This window comes from Ruditapes philippinarum, unplaced genomic scaffold (genome assembly GCF_026571515.1).
Source record: "Ruditapes philippinarum isolate M1 unplaced genomic scaffold, ASM2657151v2 ctg432_1_1_1_1, whole genome shotgun sequence".
In the NCBI taxonomy this organism is placed as follows: domain Eukaryota; kingdom Metazoa; phylum Mollusca; class Bivalvia; order Venerida; family Veneridae; genus Ruditapes; species Ruditapes philippinarum.
In genome coordinates this window covers 207,026-227,303 of record NW_026865099.1, presented here as the reverse complement: position 1 = coordinate 227,303, position 20,278 = coordinate 207,026, and the positions used below count along the sequence as shown (strand labels likewise).

Below are 20,278 nucleotides of genomic sequence, written 5' to 3'. Positions count from 1 at the left end.
TGATTGAAATAATACACGTGGTGGGGTAGGTGAACACACCCAATGTAATTCTCCATAATCGTTGAAAGTCGCCAAAAGACCTTCACAGTGTTGGTGCGACGTACATCTCACCCAATGAAAAAGACAACCAAAGAGGAGTTCACTTTCTTGAAAGCCAGCCATAATCAAGTATTTTTTTTAAAAAAAAAACAGCTCTCAGTCATCTTAGTTTAGATACTGAAATTTTGTGTCATTTTTTTTAATTAGATCAGATTGTTGTGTATTAATATTAATACTGATTAATAGTAATACAGCAACAAGAAGAAATACAACTTTAACACCAATAGAACCACAGTATGATTGTTTTAACCTTTAAACTTTTATTATGTTTACTTCAGCTTATCATTTGAATACATGCTAATTTTTACATTGAACACTGTGGTGGTTTGACAAGACATGCCGATATGTTTATTTATATTTGTGTACCATTCATTAACAAATGCATCATCCATTATCATGCATCATTCATTACAAATTATCATTCATAACACATGTATCATTCATTTACAAATTTGCAATTCATTATCATGTTTCTTTCATTATATATGTATCATTCATAAACAAATGTATCATTCATTATTATGTATCATTCATTATACGAGTAAAAGTATCATTCTTTACGCATGTATCGTTCATAAAATATGTATCATTCATTAACAATTGTATCATTCATAATACATGTATCTTTCATTACACAAGTAAGGAAAAACTTTTTAAAGGTCACCAGCAAGCAAACGAGTTCGTACTCTGTTGATCTTTAACAACTCACTGTCCGTCAACATTGATTGCTTAAACGCATGCACACTCAGTATAATTACGTAACGCCATCCGTTAAAAAATGTAAATGACGCATTCTTGACATCTTGGACACAAAATAACATATATTCGGTCCCAGTTAGCAGCTAAAACGCATGCGCACTCATTATTTTTCTGTAACGTTATAGGCTGTAGCTAAACGCCTGCGCACTCATTATTGTGTTCTGCAGCTTTCAGGTTGTAAATGTTGATGTTAGCTAAAACGCATGCGCACTCAATATTATTCTGTAACGTTATAGGGTGATGGCTAAAACACATGCACACTCAATATCGTTCTATTAAAGTTTTGGGGTGACGATATTTAAATAACGGCGAGATAAATAAACACAAGAAAACAAAGACAAATACATTTCATATTTTAAATTAATTTTATTGCATGGTTTGAGCATGTGAAGTTTATGTTAACAAAGCCAAAAAATGGATTTCATTATTTATTTTACAAGTACATCGGTCTATGTCGTCACCTTCTTTGGGCTTCAAATCTTTGCACCTGAAAATAGATTGCACTCTATATATTCTTTTTAATTTTAATTGTTTTTATTTGATTTCCTTTTAAATATACACGTGTAGTCTATAGCCGGGCAAGCCAAATCTTTCACTTCCACGTATCATTTTCTACAGATGTCAGTAACTGTTGTGAATGACAGTATTTTCATCAGGAAACTCATAGATAATTAACAAATAATGATATATATTTAATTCTTACACGAATCGAATTTTTCCTATTGAATAAAAAAGAACCAAAAGTGTGTGTTATTATGCAATAGTGCAATAGAATCACTGTTGACGTTCTATATGTAGATATGTGACGTAATCTTAACACATGTGACATAACCGCGCTGAAAATAAGAACGGAAACAAACAAGCGCAATTTTGCTTTATAATAGGTACGGCAGCATTTATTTGTTGATGTCGTGTTAGAATCGAAAATATATATCCAAATCAGTGATTTTATCGCCTGATAACATCACTGTTTGTCGTTCGGATGCGCATCATTGTATCACTCGGGCTACGCCCTCGTGATATAATTCCTCGCATCCGAACTCCATAAAGTGATGTTATTGTGCGATAAAATCACAGTTTGGAATATATTATTTCTTAAATAGATCGTCACTCTGCTTGACAAGAAAGAATAAATATCAACAGCCTTGTATATCTCACCAATATGAATAGCAATCACTGGATCGTCAGCATCACCTTTGATTGAAATATGAGCTTCACCATTCTCTTCGACCCGTATAACTTTACCGCTGCAAGTTCCATTCACGTAATTCCCGGAAATGACGTCACAGTAGTCACCAACCGGAAGTCCTGTGTTTATCGTCTGATTAAGAGTGCTGCCGTCACCAACGAGGGTTACAAACCCCTTGCCTCCCCGTGAAAATGAGATCTGCTGGCCGCCATATGACCGGAAGTTTGTGAGAGGAGTACCAGCAACGACATTTCTGAACGCAACCATATTGAAAATTTGGCGCCATCTATGTTCACATATCTATTAATTAAAAGAATCAAAATTGTGTGGTTCAATATTATTCACTACATGTTTGAGTTGTCTTTTGTGAGATCCCGGTTTTCGACTAACAGTTATAGAATGTGAAGTACCTGTATACACACAACATTTTTATGATATATTCGTGGAATAAACGCGTTATTGTGGGATGAAAAGGATAAAATGACTGCTTCTTTGACTCTGTTCAGGTCAGAGTGGGGGTGTTTTTTTAATGAAAATTTGAAACGTCTTTTCATGTAGAATAAATAAAGAAAGGTATGTGCGATTTACCTGAAATGAAATGATAATAAATGAAACTATGTCTGGGGCATAATGTCATTCAAGTTACAGGTAAATAGTTCGCTTTACACCTTTCTTAAATATCATTTCATCAATTAAGACAATAAATTTGTGGTGCAGATATTGGAGTTAATTAGCATTACACACCCAGCCGTTTCCACATGTCAAGTCAGGATTGATGACAACATCTTTAATACTCATATCAGCGTTGTGTGGTGGTCCCTCCCAGTTGTTCTGTCTGAATGAAAATACACAAGGGAAGATAAGAATGACGAGATCGGAATGATTAAACATATATAAGACAATAAGTATCATGTAATTTGTCTTGTTAAAGGCCCATTTACCCTCAGAAATGAGTACAGGTTTTAGTCTTTAAAGATACATACGTATGTACTATGCTCATGTTAGGGTAAAACACAAAAGATGTTTATTTTACATTTCAAAAGAAACTGTTTAGTAATTATCATTTTTTTTCAAATATTAAATTGAGCATAATATATCTTTATAAAGAACAAACGTGTTTTATCATCTTTTCACATGTCGGATTATCATCACGCGGAGAAAGTTGGACTGAATGTGAAATAAGTTGTCATAATAGTAGCCAAATGTAAAGAAAATGGTATTTTTACTTACATCACTACAACTGTACAAATGTATTTTATTACAAAACGCCAAAATAGCCAAGGATGATTTAGTTTTATTGCCAAGGAGTTACTCTTTTCGAAAATTTAAAAGGACACCAAGAATGAAAGGTTTTCAAATAATAAAAGTGAGATCAACTTTGGAGTTTCATGGGCCTTTAACAATCATACATTCACACCAAACATCACAGAAATAGATAAATCATCGAAAGTACAGAATACGCTTCTACTATTTGAAATGCAAATCGTTTTTTTACATAAATTATGCCCATCAATTTCATCAGTAACTGACGAGTTTTCCCCCTTAGATGTGTACAATTTCGGATATATGTTATTTGTAACCACAATTTTGTACCATTTTGTAACTTAATCTTTCTTTTTTGAATGTTTAACGGCACGTACATTTTTAAAAGTCCGTTTTCTAATTGAAAGAGTTTATAATGTGTTTATTTACCTGTTCCAGTAAAAGCTACTCATAATTCTTGGAAAACCATAAGGATGTGCAAGCATGAACGCTGTTGCTATTTTTAGCTGTTTGGGATGGTAAAATGTAATTGGCTCCCCTGTAACAAATAGTCGTATATCAAAATACATCCGTAAAATGTTTTTATGTTGTCAATTTTTAAACAAAACAAACTCATTTGTCACCTCTATATGACACCAGTTGAACTTTTTTTCGCAATCGAGCCTAAAATTAATCTAAACTATATCAAAGGCTCATTATACTTCAGAAAAAAATGCCTTCCAAAGAAAGGACAAATATGAGTTTTATTTAATTTAAACAATAGTTTTAAAGCATGTCAGATGCATATCACCTTAAGAAAGAAGCGTTGAATGTGAAATTATTTTCCATAAAACTAGTAAAAATATACAAAGTACATGTAGTATATTGACTTCCATACAAAACACTAACTCACTTTAATTGTGTAATGTTTACGGATCTGCAGGAAGCAAAAGATATTTCAGGTAATTGGCCAAAAAGTATTTTTTAGAAACTATAACAGGAAACCAAAAGTAACAATGTTTTCGAAATATGAATGTACCATGGGTAACTTGTATAATTACAGTGTTCTGCACTTTATGTTGAGTAAGAGCAAAGATATTTATAATAATATAAGAAAGGATACTTCTGAATCGGGCAAAAGTGTAGACAGGCCCCGGGGTATGGTCACATTGTACAAATATTTAAAAGAAGTTGGCTTGAAAGTCTTTCACATAAGGAAAAAGGCAATCATTGTAGTGGTTAGATAAATAATAAAGAAACTGTAAAATGTTCTTACCTCCCGCGCCATGACCCCTTTGGTTGTCATGGTTACTAAGAAACACCACTACATCATTCGTATTAGGCATACTCCATCTTTCGCCCCAACTGTCCAACCACTTGGCCTGATTCGAATTATGCAAGAAAATGTCTGCTAGCTTTACACCGTATATAAAGTTAGTAACCCTCCCCGTACCGAAATATTCGGACATTTTTATAGGCTCACCGCCCATGTCAATAACCTCTTGAAAAACAAAAGGTCTTCTGCTTGTCCCAAATACGTCACTTCTAAGGTCATTTAACATCCGAAAAATGATGTGAAGGTCACCGGGCCACATGTGTTTCGCAGCGTCCACCCGAAATCCAGCCACTCCTATATCAATAAGTTTATTCATGTAGTCCACAATTTTACCTCTTACATAGTCTTCGGATAGACGAAGATCGGCTAAAGTAAATAATCTGCAGTTGCGGACTTCTATGGCGTTTCCATAGTTATGAATTGACCCATCACTTGTATGGCACAAGTCAGGGCCGTTGCAGTCCCCACTACCGTATGGAACGCCGGGGAAGTCACAATTTGCACCATCGAAATAACTGCCCGCCGTACCATTTCCGGAGAAACCTCCGGTCATATGGTTTATTACCGCGTCTACATAAATTCTCTGAAAATAAAAAGGTGTCATATACATAACGCACTTATGTCAATACATGACCCGATTTATTAATTAAGTAGATTTTTCAAGTAGGTCTATACCATATAGTTTACATGAAATATTCATTATGTAAATTATACCGCGATTTTCCTACATCAATCAAATATAACCGTGGAAAGGAGCTTCAATATTATCTCAAGTATAGTCATTTTTGTTACTTTTTTGACATATAGCCAATATCCAATCGTCAGCACACATCAAGGAGGTAGTTTTTTTTTAACAAAAAAAGTGTTTTTATTTATACTCAATATAAAAATCATTTGTTTTATATTATTACTTCGTATAAAATGTTGATTTGATACATGTCCCTGACATATAAAAATAATCACTATTATATTGTATAATTGTCAAAACAAATTAACTTCATTGTTTCAAACAATATTACAAATACTGTCATGATAATTATAACTGCATAGTACAAATATATAGAAGAAGACCTTTATAAGTTTTATAGCTTTCGGCTCTAATCCTTTTTCATTCATGTATCTACTTATTATGTTGAATCATTGTTTGAAATAAAATATGTTTAACTAAATAATAAATTTAATCACATCATCTATACAAACAAATACACATAAAACATAAATTTAAAAAAAAACCTAAAAAACAAACAACAATGTTAATAAGAAAGATAACTCCACAGGACAAATCACCGTAGCCGAGTGTATATGCATTGCAGAATTATTTCCCTTATGTTATCTCGATATACAAATGATTTTAGTATAGGTATTTATCAGTATATAGTCAACGAGCATTGTTATAAAACCAATACATATTATCAACTACAATATATTAATGCTATTCAATATTAAATTACAAGAAACTAAAATATCCGCTAATTACTTTTCTTAAAGGCACATTATGCCTTAGAAACAATTAAATTTTACATATTTAAAAACGGCAAACATGAATTTCATAATGTTTAAAAGATATTTTCAGAGAATGTTTGATGCCTATTACTTGAAGGAAGTAGCGACAAATTCGAAAATTATTTGTAATAAAAGTAGCAAAATGTAAACAAAGTAGTATTCTGACTTCCGTAACAAAAATAGTAATTCACTATAACTATACTTATTTCCAAAAAGCAACAGAAAAAAGATGGTTCAGGTAATTCACCAATCAGTAACTTTTTGTTTACTATAAAAGTACACCAAATTAAAAGTACTTTTGAGAAATAAAAACATTTCTGATGGGCCTTTAACGAAGTATTTCGTCTCTTACCTCACACCAACCTTGTTACACGTTGTTACCATGTCTTTAAACTCCCGCTCATTACCGCTCCTGGTGATTAATTTATAACTTGCGGGCTGGTACCGTTCATACCATGGTCTGTTTGGGTTGGTGACTATTGCGTTCTCGTTTGGAGGCGAGATCTGTTAGTCATAAAAATCTTCATGAAATATTTGATTACATATATTAGGTAACCGCGCCTGCATTGTTTTACTTATACTTTACTTAATTAGTAATTCAAATAAACTTTTGTATTGACAAGGAACATCCCAAGATTTACCAAGTTTTTATTTCTTTCTAACGTCTTGCTGTAGTTTTTTGTATTTTTTTAAAAACTTTTGTACTCGTCATTATATTATTTTAGAAACTATGCTATTTTTAAAATTAAGGCACATTTTCACAAAAAAAAGAAATGTCGTTTTTGTATTTTCTGATCGCAGATCAAGAAATATAATGCTGACATTCAATCTCTGACACAGACTTGCACGACAAACCTAACAACAAGTAGTTCTCAAAACAGCTTAAAACTACCGATTTAAAAGAAAGAAATATTTTCATTTTGTTACAAGTATCCAACAAATTACAACGCAAAGTAGCGTTGGCTTATAGAAATGTCAATAAATGCACAATCACAAATTACGCGGATGAATATCATTTTAATCAATGAATGCTATTTTAGCGATGTCGATTACCGAATACTGCAGAGCGTTGTACACAAATAAATCTGACTGTCGAGTAGTAAAATATATACATGTCGGACTGTTTTGGCGAGAAGACTTTCGCTAAATTATTTACATCAGTGTTAAACAACAAAAATACCTCGTAATTAATAAGGATTTCAAACCCGAAATGGAAATTCTAAATTTAGAATTACATGAACATGATTTTTTTCAGGCTTTCTTTGTATAACTTCCCCAAAGTGCAGGGGTAACCCGCTCGTTAAGGGTGTAAGAGGTCTTGGGTTCAAATCTCAGTCGAGGCAACTATCTTTTTCAAGCGTATTTTTTAAGGCAGTAGCCACGATATGCAGGGATAAAGTGTGGCTGTCATAAAAAAATGAACATAAATAATTGTTCGATGCAACTCTAGTCATGCAAAATTCCGTATGTATTAAACTCAAACAGTTATAGTAAACAATCTAAACGCAGTCGCTGCATCTCGGTGCCATGTGAGATGAATTATAGTATATAAAAATAAACTTATTCAGGAAAATACATACAGATATACAGTACGATTTAGATTGCAAAGATCAGAAAATACCACAGAGCTTGAAGCCCTTTGATTCAATCATGTTACAGGGTGACGGCCCAAGGCTCTATAACGTGCGTTATTTCAGGCTTCCACGACGGCTACCTTAAAATGACTAATCTGGGAAGGATTTATTCTAATGTTGCTAGAACTTGTTGTCCAACCCATTTGCTTTTTGTTATATACTCAGACTTAGATGTTACCTGTACACCGCAATACCCATTAGGCCCTAGAAATCGTTCGCATTCCGCCTTAATGTCCGTCCATTTCCACTCGAACAAATGAACAATGGTGTCACGTCCGGCTGCGCAGTGCGGCTCACTGTAGGGGCCGGCAGACAGTACAACTAGAACAAAACAAAAACATAATGAAAACACATAACATTTGTCTAGTACATTCCTATATTATAAATCATTTAAATTTAGCTCTACATTTTTAGGAAACATGCTCTAAAACCATTACTTACAGACCTAAAACTCATATGTTCCCTTTCTAAAGAAGTAAAAAATGTGCATAATGTGCCTTTAAACTTAATCTACTCAATACAATACACTTTAAAAACAATTACATAGAAAAACAAAAGTGCATGGATTGGATGCATTTAAAATAATATCCTCTATAGAAATGATCAATCTCATCTGTTAAACTAAAACAAAAAATAGCTTAATGACGAATTATTTAATCAGGCAATATGTCAAGTAAATAGACCAAGACAATGTCAATAAGTCGAGTTAAAAAAGAGCTCTCGAAATAAATAAACGAAATAAACACTATCAGTGCTGCATATTTACTAAATATTTCATGAGTGGCGGCAGCCAAGAGTGAAATATGATGTTTTCATACCATAAAAATACGAGATTTATTTTTATCGAGTAGTATGAAACTAAATATTTCATAAGTGGCGGCAGCCAAGAGTGAAATATAATTTTTACGATGAGATGATATAAATCACATATTTATAAAAAAAACACTTGAATTTTCTGTTTATTATATTCTTTGTTCTTTTTTTACCCTACAATTCCAAAGACTTCTCTTTTAATTTTGTGTATCAGTCGAATTTTGAAAAAAAAGTAGACAAGATGGCAATGAAAATACGGAAAATATGTTTCACTGCAATGAAAAATAACTTTTTACAATGAAAATACTGAAAATGAAAATACGTATTTTATTTCATCAATATTTCTCAGTATTTCATTTAAAGTATGATTTTAAAAAAAAGTCGATTAATTTACAAACTTACCTGATGTAAGTATCACTTATTATTAACTTCTCATATAGCCAACAGAATTAAACAAAGTGTACAATGCATAGTAAAATAGATGATTTAATATATGCATACACTTACCGTGCGGAATGTTCACAACTGTAAATATCAAAATAAAGGATAACATATTCATGTACGTTTTTAGATATTAAAACTAAATGTTAATTAAATTCAGAAACTGCCTATTTATACATTTGAGCCAGCTTATATGGGATTGACTTTGGTAATTTTGTAGGATGTTAAAATATAAAATATAAAAATATATATGTTAAATAAAAGACAAAAACGCAAAAAATCCGCATTGTTGGTTTTAATTTATTTTCTTAGAATGAAATTTCAACATATCATTTGTTAACTAACGCCAACACGGTGGGATTTTACAACAGGACACGTAAACGCTGTACAACATAATTCATGATGACTCAACTTTTGATTCACTACTATGTTTCTTTTTTACCGAGTAGGGCTTGCATTTGTCTTTCGTGAAAACAATAAATGACACGTGTTTAATATCACGTAAGGCCAGTGTACTTTCATATAATGTATTATAACATGTTAACAATGACGACGAAAACGGTGAAGCAGTTGATAAAGACAACGTTGGTTATGATGCTAAAGTTTCTTTGTTGATGATGATGATGATGATAATGGTGGTGGTGAGGAGGGTTATGGAAATGATGATGACGATGATGATGATGATAATGATGATGATGATGATGATGATGATGATGATGATGATGATGATGATGATGAAGACGACGGCGAAGATGTTTATGTTGAAGATGATGAAGATGAAAATGATGGTGGTGGTGATGGTGGTAATGATGCTGCTGCTACTGCTGCTGATGATGATGATGATGATGAGATTATATTTTGTAGGTTACTTCTAAAATCAGTTCATTTCAATTGGGAAAAGTGTCCGGACCAATTACATATATTTTTTGTTAATAATTTGTTTAATGTTTTACTTTAACTTCTTGAACGATTGCGTATGTCATGTAATCGGAGGCCCATAACTCTAACCTGAGTTTTGACGGAAATATGACTCTTTTTGAACTTCTTGGTTAATCACATTAATCTTTCAATCTCTTGAAGTTGTTCAATTGGTACTTAATACATGACTTTGGGATCATAATTGTAGGTCACTATAATAATAGCTCTAGCATAGATATTGACTGATTTGTTACCCTTAACATCTATATTTTAATCTTTAAATTTTTAATTAATACCTCCAAATTGATCTTTTTTAGTTATGATTTGTACAAAAATTGAATATTGAATATGAAATATTACAAAGGGAAATTACTTTATACCTTTAATAAATAATTCAAAAAGGGTTATGTTTCTTTGTCACTAAGTTGTTCTTTTATAAATATTTCTACCTACGAAGTTGCAAGCTCTCTGGAACAGAAAGATGCAAATATATTAGTAAAAATTCGTGCCTTGGGACGAATTCGAACCCGCGACTTTGAGCTTACAAACAAAGTAACAGCGCTTTAGACCAGTTAGCCAAAAAATCGATTCCCTTAAAGTAACATTATTGTCAGAGACTGAACTTATAATATTTATGAACCATTAAAATTACAAAGCGTAATAACTAAAATTAAACAAAAGAGTGACGTTTCTCGGACACGATTAAATGATACGATCTATCCACCTATTATGTTTTAAGTCATGCTCCGGAAAAAATATATGCTTTATATTGAATAGGCCCTATATTTAACAACTTAGAGGACAATAACTTCCGTATGAAGCAGGAAAATAATTCAAATGCTTTGTTTCATGCACATCTACATCCTAGTAAATACAGTGAACATACGTTTTGAAAAAATCCACCATGGAGAAATTTTGTTAACAACAATTAAAAATGCTTTATTTTATATATAATAAAAGGGGCAGTAACTCCTATAAATCAAGTTGAGAAATTCAAATTATTAACACAAACCTAAATTCAAGAACGTTGTACCTAACTTTCGAGATAACACATTATGAACTGACCGAGGATATTTAACAACTATGAAAATGCTTTATATTAGATATATGAAAAATTAAAGGGCAATAACTAACGTATAAAGATGAGAAATTCAAATTCTCAACACAAACCAACTTTCTAGTACAATGTACATAACTTTCGATAAAAAAGTACATGTTTATATCTAAAAGAATAGCTATTAAAAAGCTTTGTACGATGCTCGTATATGATAAATGAAAAACATTTAAAGGGCAATAACTCCCATATCAAGTTGAGAAATTCAAACTCTAAACAGAAACCAACGTTCTAATACAGTGTACTTCATAACACTCTGGGGAACACAACGTTAACTGTTGAAGAAACAGTGTTCACTTCTGATTTTACTGGTCCCAGTATGATTATCTCTTTCAACTTTGTGTATCTCATCTCTGCTTATTTCGTGTATCCGGACCTCCGTGTCTGAGTGGTTAAGGTGGCTGAAATGGTAGCCTGTATGTGAGATTTCCTTTAAATAAACAGTACAGATATATCCGCTGCAATTCGAATTTTGGCAGTAACTTTGCCTTGAATTTAATCTTGATCTTTCTTTAGCCTTTTTTTTAAATTTTAGTGGTACGCTTTTTTAAGATTTTGAAAAAAAAATCAATTTAAAATGAACGGATTGTCAAACCCGTATCAAATGACTGGTCTTTGTTCAGAGACGATTGTAAATAACAGGTCATTTTAAAACAAAATATTTTTAGACGCCAGGTTTTTGTTTTTACATCGCATCAACACAGTATAAGTCAACCTGGTGTGCCATTTCGTGCATTATTTCAGGCACGAACGAGCAACTGAGTAGAACCACCTACGTTCTGTAAGCTAGCTGGATAACTTCCTTACACAAAAGTCCAAAGTCCCTATCGGGATTCGAACCCACGGCGGTGAGTGGCAAGTGGTGTGAAGTCAACGACCTTTACCACTCAGCTATAGACGCCCCACAAAGACGTGAAGAACCATGAAGCTATTTTTTAGTTCCGAGGTGTACTGAACTACAAGTTTGACGGTACCAAAACAAATCTTATCAATTCTAAACTTAAAATTAGTTTTCAGCAATATTTATGATGCCTTAAATTTAATAAAAATCGGTGTCGTCTGCGTGTTATTTTCTAACGAGCGAGGAGGATTCATTGGGGGAAGAACTATGACTTTCTTCAAGGGCGTCGTGATTCTTTTTGGAATATTTCTAAATGTTTCTGCAGGTATTTAAAATTATTTAAAGTGATGTATTTTTATGTTATGCATGAATGATAATTTATGCAAATATATATACAAAACAAAATACTCATGAATAATGCAATTATGCCGTTGCCGCATTCCATGTTTGTGGTAATAAATTATAATTGATCACAAAAAATAATTGATGTAAAACAATTAAATTCGATGCATTAAAGCGGCACGCCCCTATACTACAAGCACTTAAAAAAGCTATATAAACTGATGAAAAATATATATCAGACTTTTAAGAGCTTTATGTATAAAAAAAAAAAACTTTTCATATTTATTCAAAATATGGTTATTTTCATCAATAAATGTCTGCCTCGTTTCGAGCGGAATAAGAGAAACTGTGGCCTAGTAGATAAAGTGTCTGCCTCTCAACCCAGACATCATGGGCTTGAGCCCTAATCGGCACACAACTATGTTTTTGTTTCAAATGATGCCAATACTGGTTGGTTCCATGAAGCGGACTCGAAAGTTTTATTCATCATCATCATCATCATCATCATCATCATCATTATAATTATTATTTTTATTATTATTATTATTATTATGATTATGATTATGATTATTATTATTATTATTATTATTATTATTATTATTATTATTATTATTTATTATTATTATTATTATCATTATAGAGATATTAATTACTGTGTTGCGCTAAGCGTGCACTCATTTTCTTTTAATTGCGAATTAAAGTAGTTCGCACGTGTATCGAAAAGAATATCAACATGATTTTATTTTTATTCATAACACAAAATGAGTAAAAATGCTTAATTACAAATTAGTTTTCCAAAGTTAAATAACATAACAAAAATATCACTGTTTGTTACTGGAATGGTTTTTGCTACAGTTTCGTATCCTTGAATTGTACATTTCTTTATTACACCATTATGATGTAACAATTGGAACTATTTTATATCATATATATAGATTCATGCGCCGGTAGGTGTGGCCAAGGAGTAAACTCAAATTACAACTGTCAGTGTAACTCGGCTTGTATCAACTTTGAGGACTGCTGCGTGGATTATAGTACCATTTGTCTTGGAGGTATGAAATACAAAATTTTGTTATGACTAAACAAACAACAAGGGCAATCCGGGCTCGATTCCCGGACGGCGCATGTCACTTTCGTTGTAAATGATCATGAAATCCTTTCTACAGTCATTTCCACTGTACGTCTGCTCTGGCATGTACAGAAATTATTAGTTCCATGCGAAATTGAAGGCAGCTAATACTGTTTAACTGCTTAACAGCCCGCCCAGGAATGACGTGGTGACTGTTCTCTGGTAAATTCAATTTGGCTTACTGCCGTGATCCGGAGTGAAAACGCAGAAAACCACCACCATCTCAACGTTCTGATTTTCCGCCAGTTTTTAAATATGTTTTTATAATTAATTTATAATTAATATTTATGCTTTAGATAATACAAAATAATCTTTAAAACCCTTTCATAACTTTGGTTTTTGGCAAATTTTTGAATCCAAGAAAAAAAATATTTTATTGATTTCATTTATTTAGATCTATACATGTTTACTATAACAACTTTTAATTGTTCAATGTCTTATTTCAGACACTTTCTTGTTCATTTTCTAACACATTTATCCCATGCCGCCTTTTAAAATAATGTAATTTTTAAATCAACATTTTCATCACACGTCGCTGACAAAAAAAAAGTTTGTTATTTTTTGTCGCAGCAACATGTTATGGACGATGTGGACAATCGGCCAACTCGGCAAAGCCCTGTCAGTGTAACACTCTATGTAGTTCGTATGGTGACTGTTGTACGGACTACAATGCCCTATGCTTAAACGGTAAGTAAGTCTGACTTCATCACTTTCTCGTGCTGATTTTGCGCCGTGCATATATTTTGACGCGAAGTCCTTTGCGTTATATAAACCTAGTGTTAAGATGCGCTAAATATTAGCGTTAAACTACAGCCGCGTCAATGAAAAATGGCTTTTTTTTACTTCAAACGGTCTTTATTTTTGTATGTGATAAACAAGACATTAAATTCGTGTAGGTTCATTACTGAATTTATTGAACACGTTGAATAAAATAAAATTTTGCCAGTCAGAGGCTAGCATAATATAATTTTATTCAACGAGTTCAATACATTCAGTAGTGGCTCGCATAATATAATTTAATTACTCTTTCAATAAATTCAGTTTTTAACCTACACTCATCCAATATCTTCTTTTTAACAATCACTGCACTTTTGTAACGTCGCTTTTCATTGGATAACCGTGACGTTAATATAAACAATATACACGGCTGCAGTGAAATAATCAGTTTATTTCATGTTTTGCTCTAAAAAGGAAGTGTGCCGTATTGTAAATTCGCTATAAAGATTCTTTACAGGTTATATGGCCGTATATAAACATCTTTTGGGTCATATAACCTGTCAAAAAGCCTTATAACTATTAATATACCCGTTATAGATTGGTGAACACACCGCATATTTCGCCATATTCCGTTTAACGATTTAATGAGCGTCCGCATGAACTAAAAATCTGGAACTTTTCAACTCATTGCTATTCAAATGGAGCTCATATATCAATGACAAAGTTTAACGAATGTTGATGGTAGTTAAAATAAAAATAAAGATGCTGAACATCTATCTATTTTTTTAAATCTTATGAAGATGAGGTTTATGTTCAACCGTTAGGCCTTTTTTCGCCTTCCCTACCTACCCAACAAATTTGCCCCTACCCAAAAGATGTTTTCAGGTTCTTAGGGGACGAAAGTATTTTTTCTTTCAGAGTTCAATAGGTACAATCTAATCTGATATTTTAGACAGCTAGCATAGTAATTAATATTAATTGTTGCATATGTCAGTTGTGAAAATGGTAATGTATGTACAGATACTATTGCACAGATTAATTTTAATAGTTCACTATATATTTATGCAGATTATTTATTAGTATGCACATATAAAAAAAATAATTTTCCTACCTAACTACCTACCTACCCAACCCTAATTTTAATGGGTTGGGAAGGGGAAAGAAACATAATTTTTATTTTTGGCCTTACGATTTTCGAACTTATAACTGTGCGGTTTAAGAGGTGGTTCAAAATTATTAACCATTTTGTAAAGCTGTGTTTGTATCATAAAGTATTAAAGATCTTTTTTCTGTCTCAAATGTCTTATTGCTATGTTTTTCTTGTCTAAATATGAAATAACAGCTTATTAAGATATTAAAATATAAACTTTCAGGTGGCGGCCCAGTAACCCCGGTTGATCCTTTGAGTGACGTAATAAATGACATCTGGGATAGCGACACAAATCGTTTTACATCGTCAGAAATTGTTCTTAGTACAACAGGAAATAAGTATGTCTAACAGTAAATTGTTCACAAATTATAGATATAAATAAAAATCAAGTGGCGGCGTGGCCGAGTTGTTAAAGCATCAGACTAGTAACCTTATGATCGCTAGTAGCATGGATTCAAACCCCGTCGGGGGATAAGTCATTGTGTCCTTGAGCAAGAACCTTTACATTCATAGCTCTGTACTGGTTGGTTCCAGGAACGGATTTGAAAGTGTGTCTATAAACTTATAGCTTCCTATACAATCGAGCTAGATAAATACTGTATAAACTAAAAGTAAAATAGACCAATATCCGGCTGCATAGCATAATGTTGCATCTTTGGGCTTTTATAAAACCAACAAAAGCACTCAGCGACTGAATAATCAGCTATATTAAAAATATTTCTTCAAAGTTGAAAATGGTTTTAGAAAACAATATGCCGTTGAATATCAGTTTAATAAATGACCGTTCTCGTTGTATTGTACAAAAAGGCCGAAAGAAGCAATTCACACTGGAATAAGTAATAATACCCACCTCTCTATCTAACCCAACAAACAAACAAAATTAATTAAAGCACCTGTGATCTAGTGTCTACTGCATAAAGAACACCCAGACAGTCATATCACTGCTGCATATTTGATCTTAAGTCCATGGGGTATCTAAATAACTTTGCATGTACTCGACGATGGATGCATGTGTGATCTAAAGTCCATAGGGTATCTTAATAACTTTGCATGTACTCGATCATCAAAGATAGCTGCCAAATACCCCACGAGTGTTTTGACCTACATCAGTTCCAATCGCTACATACATAAGATTACTGACTGATAAATCACATTTCAAATTTTAATCATTATAGTCCAGGGGTGTTTCTTCAAAAGCCTAATGTCATGATATACATCTTTATTCCAAATAATCATGACATGGTAAATTTTGTGTATCCATTATAGGGACTCCACTGAGGTTTTTTGACATGATGGGACTGAAAATATTTTTTCCAGATAAATGTACCATTTGTTGTAGGTTTATACCTCTAATCTTTGTGCAAAATTTCAGATCATTCGCGCACTTCGTTTTTTCCAGAATAATTATTCAAATATTTTAAACGCTTTTCACTCAAATCGGGCCAAGAAAAGCATAAAAATACGAGTTTCAATTTATTTCAAAGTATTTTTCTTATCTATCTTTGCATATATTTCTGTTTAAAGTGCCCCAAATCATTAATGTATTAACTAAGAAATTCAAATGTTATGTTTTTAGGCTTTCAAACCTCAGTGGAGTCCCTTTAAACTTAACCAAACAAAAAAGAAACGGAATTAGAAAAAAAAGATTATTTGTCTTTATATATACTATCGATGACAGGGCAAAATCCTTTTTGTTAGCTATACAATCTAAAAATAAAATTTAACTGAAAGCAAGAAATATCTTTAAAAATGATACTCGGCCGAAGTAAAACTGATTAACATGCAAACTTATGTTATTTCTAAGTTTTAAGTACAAAAAAAGAAATGTTAGCAATGATTGCATAACAATGACATAATAATTTCTTGTAGCTAAGAAAATGCCTATTTTGTAAAGATTGAAATTAAATTATACAGTAGCATATTGATATTGATGATTTTTCAAAGCAGGACAACTTTTATTCTAGATGTCTCTTTTACTTGTTTTATGTTTGACTTTATAAATTTTGAAATCATTTTCAAATTAACTTAACAGTTTAAATACTTTCCTCATTCCTAAACATTTTATTTTAGGATTATCCTTTACATTTTATTCTATAGTGGCAAAAACTATACCTTAAATGTTATGTTAGAATGGTTAGAACTATCATTTACATTTTATTTTAAAAAGACCAATGAAATTCACCGATTTTAGTTTGTAATTTTAAAATGACCAGTGAAAATTCTCCTTATACTCAGTCCTTCCATGTAATTTTACAGGAAGTCAAACTAATAACAGACGGACTTTGGAATTGAACACAATAATTTAACTGACAACTTTCGTTCTTTCTTATTTTATGTATAGACTATTCACAAATGTCAACGAAGCAAAGTTTTCCCTTCCGACGTTTCAAGCGTTTATAAATCTTCTGGATAACTATGAGCGCAAGATCGGACTTGCAGAAATCTTGCTGGAATACAATTACAATGAAATAGAAACGTTTCTTGACGTTGTCATGGCAACTGAATCCATGATCCTAGCCAATGCGTTCCTTGTTAGAAATGGTATCTACTTTATACTTATAATACTACTTTTTAAAATACTCATGCAGTAACTGTTTTTGTCTACGAAATTGATTTTTCTTATGGTTTGAACGTACTCCGTTTACTTCAGTGTAATGAATTATTACAAGACTTCATAAAATGTAGAAATTGAGTACAGGGAGATTATCTTGCAATGGTTCAAATGGAAATTACATAAAAGCATAGCAGTTTAAATAGAATAAGAAACATTGCAAACACAATTTTATGCTATTCCTGACAAGAATATGTAAAGAGAAACTAAGTGAGAATATAATACATTTTCTAACTTATAATTCATTTAAATAACTGAATGGTACTGACAAAATTTAACGCTGAGTTACGGGGAGACATTTTATAGCGAAGTCTGCTTTTGGCGAAGTCTGCTTTTAACGAATCTGCTAATGGCGAAGTCTGCCTATGACGAATTCGCAATTTCCCACTTCGAAATATAGAATATTAAACTCAAATATCTAGTATAATCTTTATTGTAGGAAAAGTCGGAACCAGTGCAACCGCATTCAGAGACGCCCTCAAAGAGTTGTGGTTCAACCTTTATCCACGGTCCTCGAGTCAAAATTTTGACGACAGTTCAGGGTTCGAACATGTGATGGTTGGAGAAATAAAGGTCAATCAAATTTCGTAACATAAATTCAGCCTTATTTGCCTGCAATATCATTTGACCTTATCACATAACCTTAACGAATTTAATTTATAATAAAGCAAACTTCCTTTTTAGAGAGAAACAAAAGATTTCTTCATAAATTTACAGCAGCTGTTTACATAAAACTATGTTAACGTCACGATTATCCAATGACATGCGACGTTACAAACGTGCAGCATTATAAGACAAAATATAGAATCCACTTATTTTTAACTAAACTCTGAATGTTCAGTTTGCATTTAAAATATCGCACCACTTTTCTTATTTATTTTATTATGCTATGATAATTCAGGGAACCAGTATATCGGGATTTCATAGCTGGATTCAACTTTACCTACAAGAGAAAGCAGGTGATCTAACATACACGTCAATGGTCTCCCAGTCAGAGGTTTGTAGTTTTTCATGTTTCAATCTGACTAACGTTCAGATCTACTAAAGTTATTTCTTGCATGAAGATCTGATTGCCACCGTATTTGTTTCGCCTTCATTTTGATTCGGATTTCCCGAGAAAGCTATTTTTAGCTAAGCAATCAAACTGTACGTTACAGAAAGGTATTAGACGAAGTATCAAAATATCGATGGCCGTGAAAGTAAAACAAATTGTTAATTTTTGTAAGAAAAAAAAGTAATTTTAAAAAAGTAAATTGGAAGTAAAAGACTCAATTTTTAATGGGTAAAATTGTTTTGCTAGTTTACTTGCCGGTTGAATGGTCAACGCCATGTTTGTTTTTGTAATCGTGAAAATCACATACTTAGTATTAATTTTCTAGCGGACCACATCACTTTCAAAGTTGTGAAAGCTCACCGATGATAGGCTGTTTGAAAGGTTACGTGAAGGTGACCTCCTATTGGTGCCCGTCAGATCCTAATGCGAAGCGTTAATAAGGAGCTGATTTTAATCAGATTGTTGATGTTTGTAACGCATCAGAACTAGGAAAAGCTGTGTTGTCTTGTGTTCTAAAAATTGAACTATTGGGGCGTCACATTTATGATTTTGGGTGTAATAAGTGTTATGCATATATCATAGCAACTATCCAAGCTAGATGACATTTGGATTTTTATCCCGTAAAAGGGATTTCCTTCTTTTTCTTTAAGCAATAAATAATGTTTGAGGAAATAAACAGTTTTTTAATCTAATGCAAATCGTTACCTTAATTCAAATCTGGAAGGTAAATATAAATCGGAGGATCCATTTAAGCTCTATGACGTGCTGACAAGTCTGTTTGATTTAAGAGATTTGACATTACATTCTCATTTTGTAAAGAGGTATGACAATCTACTAAAGTAAAGTGAACAGATATATGATATAGGCTCGTTGGTAACTTCAATGGTATATAAATGAAAGCATGTTTTAGCCGTACAAAGATATTATATGTCAAACACTTTGAATATTTAAAGGATCGGTGCATGTTGCTTAAACTGTAACTAACTCTCATGTATTAACTAAATAAAAAGTTATGTATTTTGCAGCCAAACATAAAGGCGGCGGCTTTCCGGTGGTTCGGCGGCACCAAATCAAAAGGTTCGTTTTTTCTGGGAACCAGTCCTGAGTTCGATCTAGCCGTTTACACAATCTGTGCCCTGTCGCACCCCAACGCCCGCTGCAACTTCTCCCTGAAAGGCAACAGTGTATCCATACAGACCTATGACATCAGTCATAAAGCCGGGAGCCAGATCGGTTCTGCATATCCGGCTGTTTAAGGGAACGATTTTCACGGGAACTTTGAATACATTCTGACAGATATTCACGATGGACAAATATAATGCTGGTTACTTCATTTTTTTTATCAACGTTATACTAGTACATGCGAATAAAAGTATATTATTCATA

At 32.6% G+C, this 20,278-nt stretch overlaps 2 protein-coding genes across 2 annotated transcripts; one reads left to right on the top strand and one right to left on the bottom strand.

Moving 5' to 3' along the window:
- Positions 1–1,200: 1,200 nt before the first annotated feature.
- On the bottom strand, positions 1,201–9,240 carry LOC132727800 (alpha-amylase-like). Its single transcript, XM_060713386.1, has 8 exons — positions 9,083–9,240; positions 7,941–8,083; positions 6,481–6,632; positions 4,566–5,206; positions 3,740–3,848; positions 2,792–2,882; positions 2,017–2,347; positions 1,201–1,345 (listed from the first exon to the last, which is right to left on the bottom strand). The coding sequence occupies exons 1-8, from the start codon at positions 9,132–9,134 to the stop codon at positions 1,332–1,334; spliced, it is 1,533 nt and encodes a 510-aa protein (XP_060569369.1). The 5' UTR covers positions 9,135–9,240; the 3' UTR covers positions 1,201–1,331.
- A 2,792-nt stretch (positions 9,241–12,032) lies between these two features.
- Positions 12,033–20,278, top strand: LOC132727790 (uridylate-specific endoribonuclease-like). Its single transcript, XM_060713374.1, has 8 exons — positions 12,033–12,214; positions 13,167–13,283; positions 13,931–14,047; positions 15,451–15,565; positions 17,569–17,768; positions 18,278–18,411; positions 18,740–18,835; positions 19,918–20,278. The coding sequence occupies exons 1-8, from the start codon at positions 12,157–12,159 to the stop codon at positions 20,146–20,148; spliced, it is 1,068 nt and encodes a 355-aa protein (XP_060569357.1). The 5' UTR covers positions 12,033–12,156; the 3' UTR covers positions 20,149–20,278.

What these genes read in the sequence shown, in the direction of transcription:
- LOC132727800 (XM_060713386.1), bottom strand. Translation starts at nt 9,134, where the DNA reads ATGAATATGTTATCCTTTATTTTGATATTTACAGTTGTGAACATTCCG. An exon ending in AGTTGTGAACATTCCGCACG is followed by an intron (nt 8,084 to 9,082) that starts GTAAGTGTATGC and finishes GTTTTGTTCTAG; the next exon opens with TTGTACTGTCTGCCGGCCCC. An exon ending in ATGGGTATTGCGGTGTACAG is followed by an intron (nt 6,633 to 7,940) that starts GTAACATCTAAG and finishes TATGACTAACAG; the next exon opens with ATCTCGCCTCCAAACGAGAA.
- LOC132727790 (XM_060713374.1), top strand. Translation starts at nt 12,157, where the DNA reads ATGACTTTCTTCAAGGGCGTCGTGATTCTTTTTGGAATATTTCTAAAT. An exon ending in TAGTACCATTTGTCTTGGAG is followed by an intron (nt 13,284 to 13,930) that starts GTATGAAATACA and finishes TTTTTGTCGCAG; the next exon opens with CAACATGTTATGGACGATGT. An exon ending in CTTAGTACAACAGGAAATAA is followed by an intron (nt 15,566 to 17,568) that starts GTATGTCTAACA and finishes TTTTATGTATAG; the next exon opens with ACTATTCACAAATGTCAACG.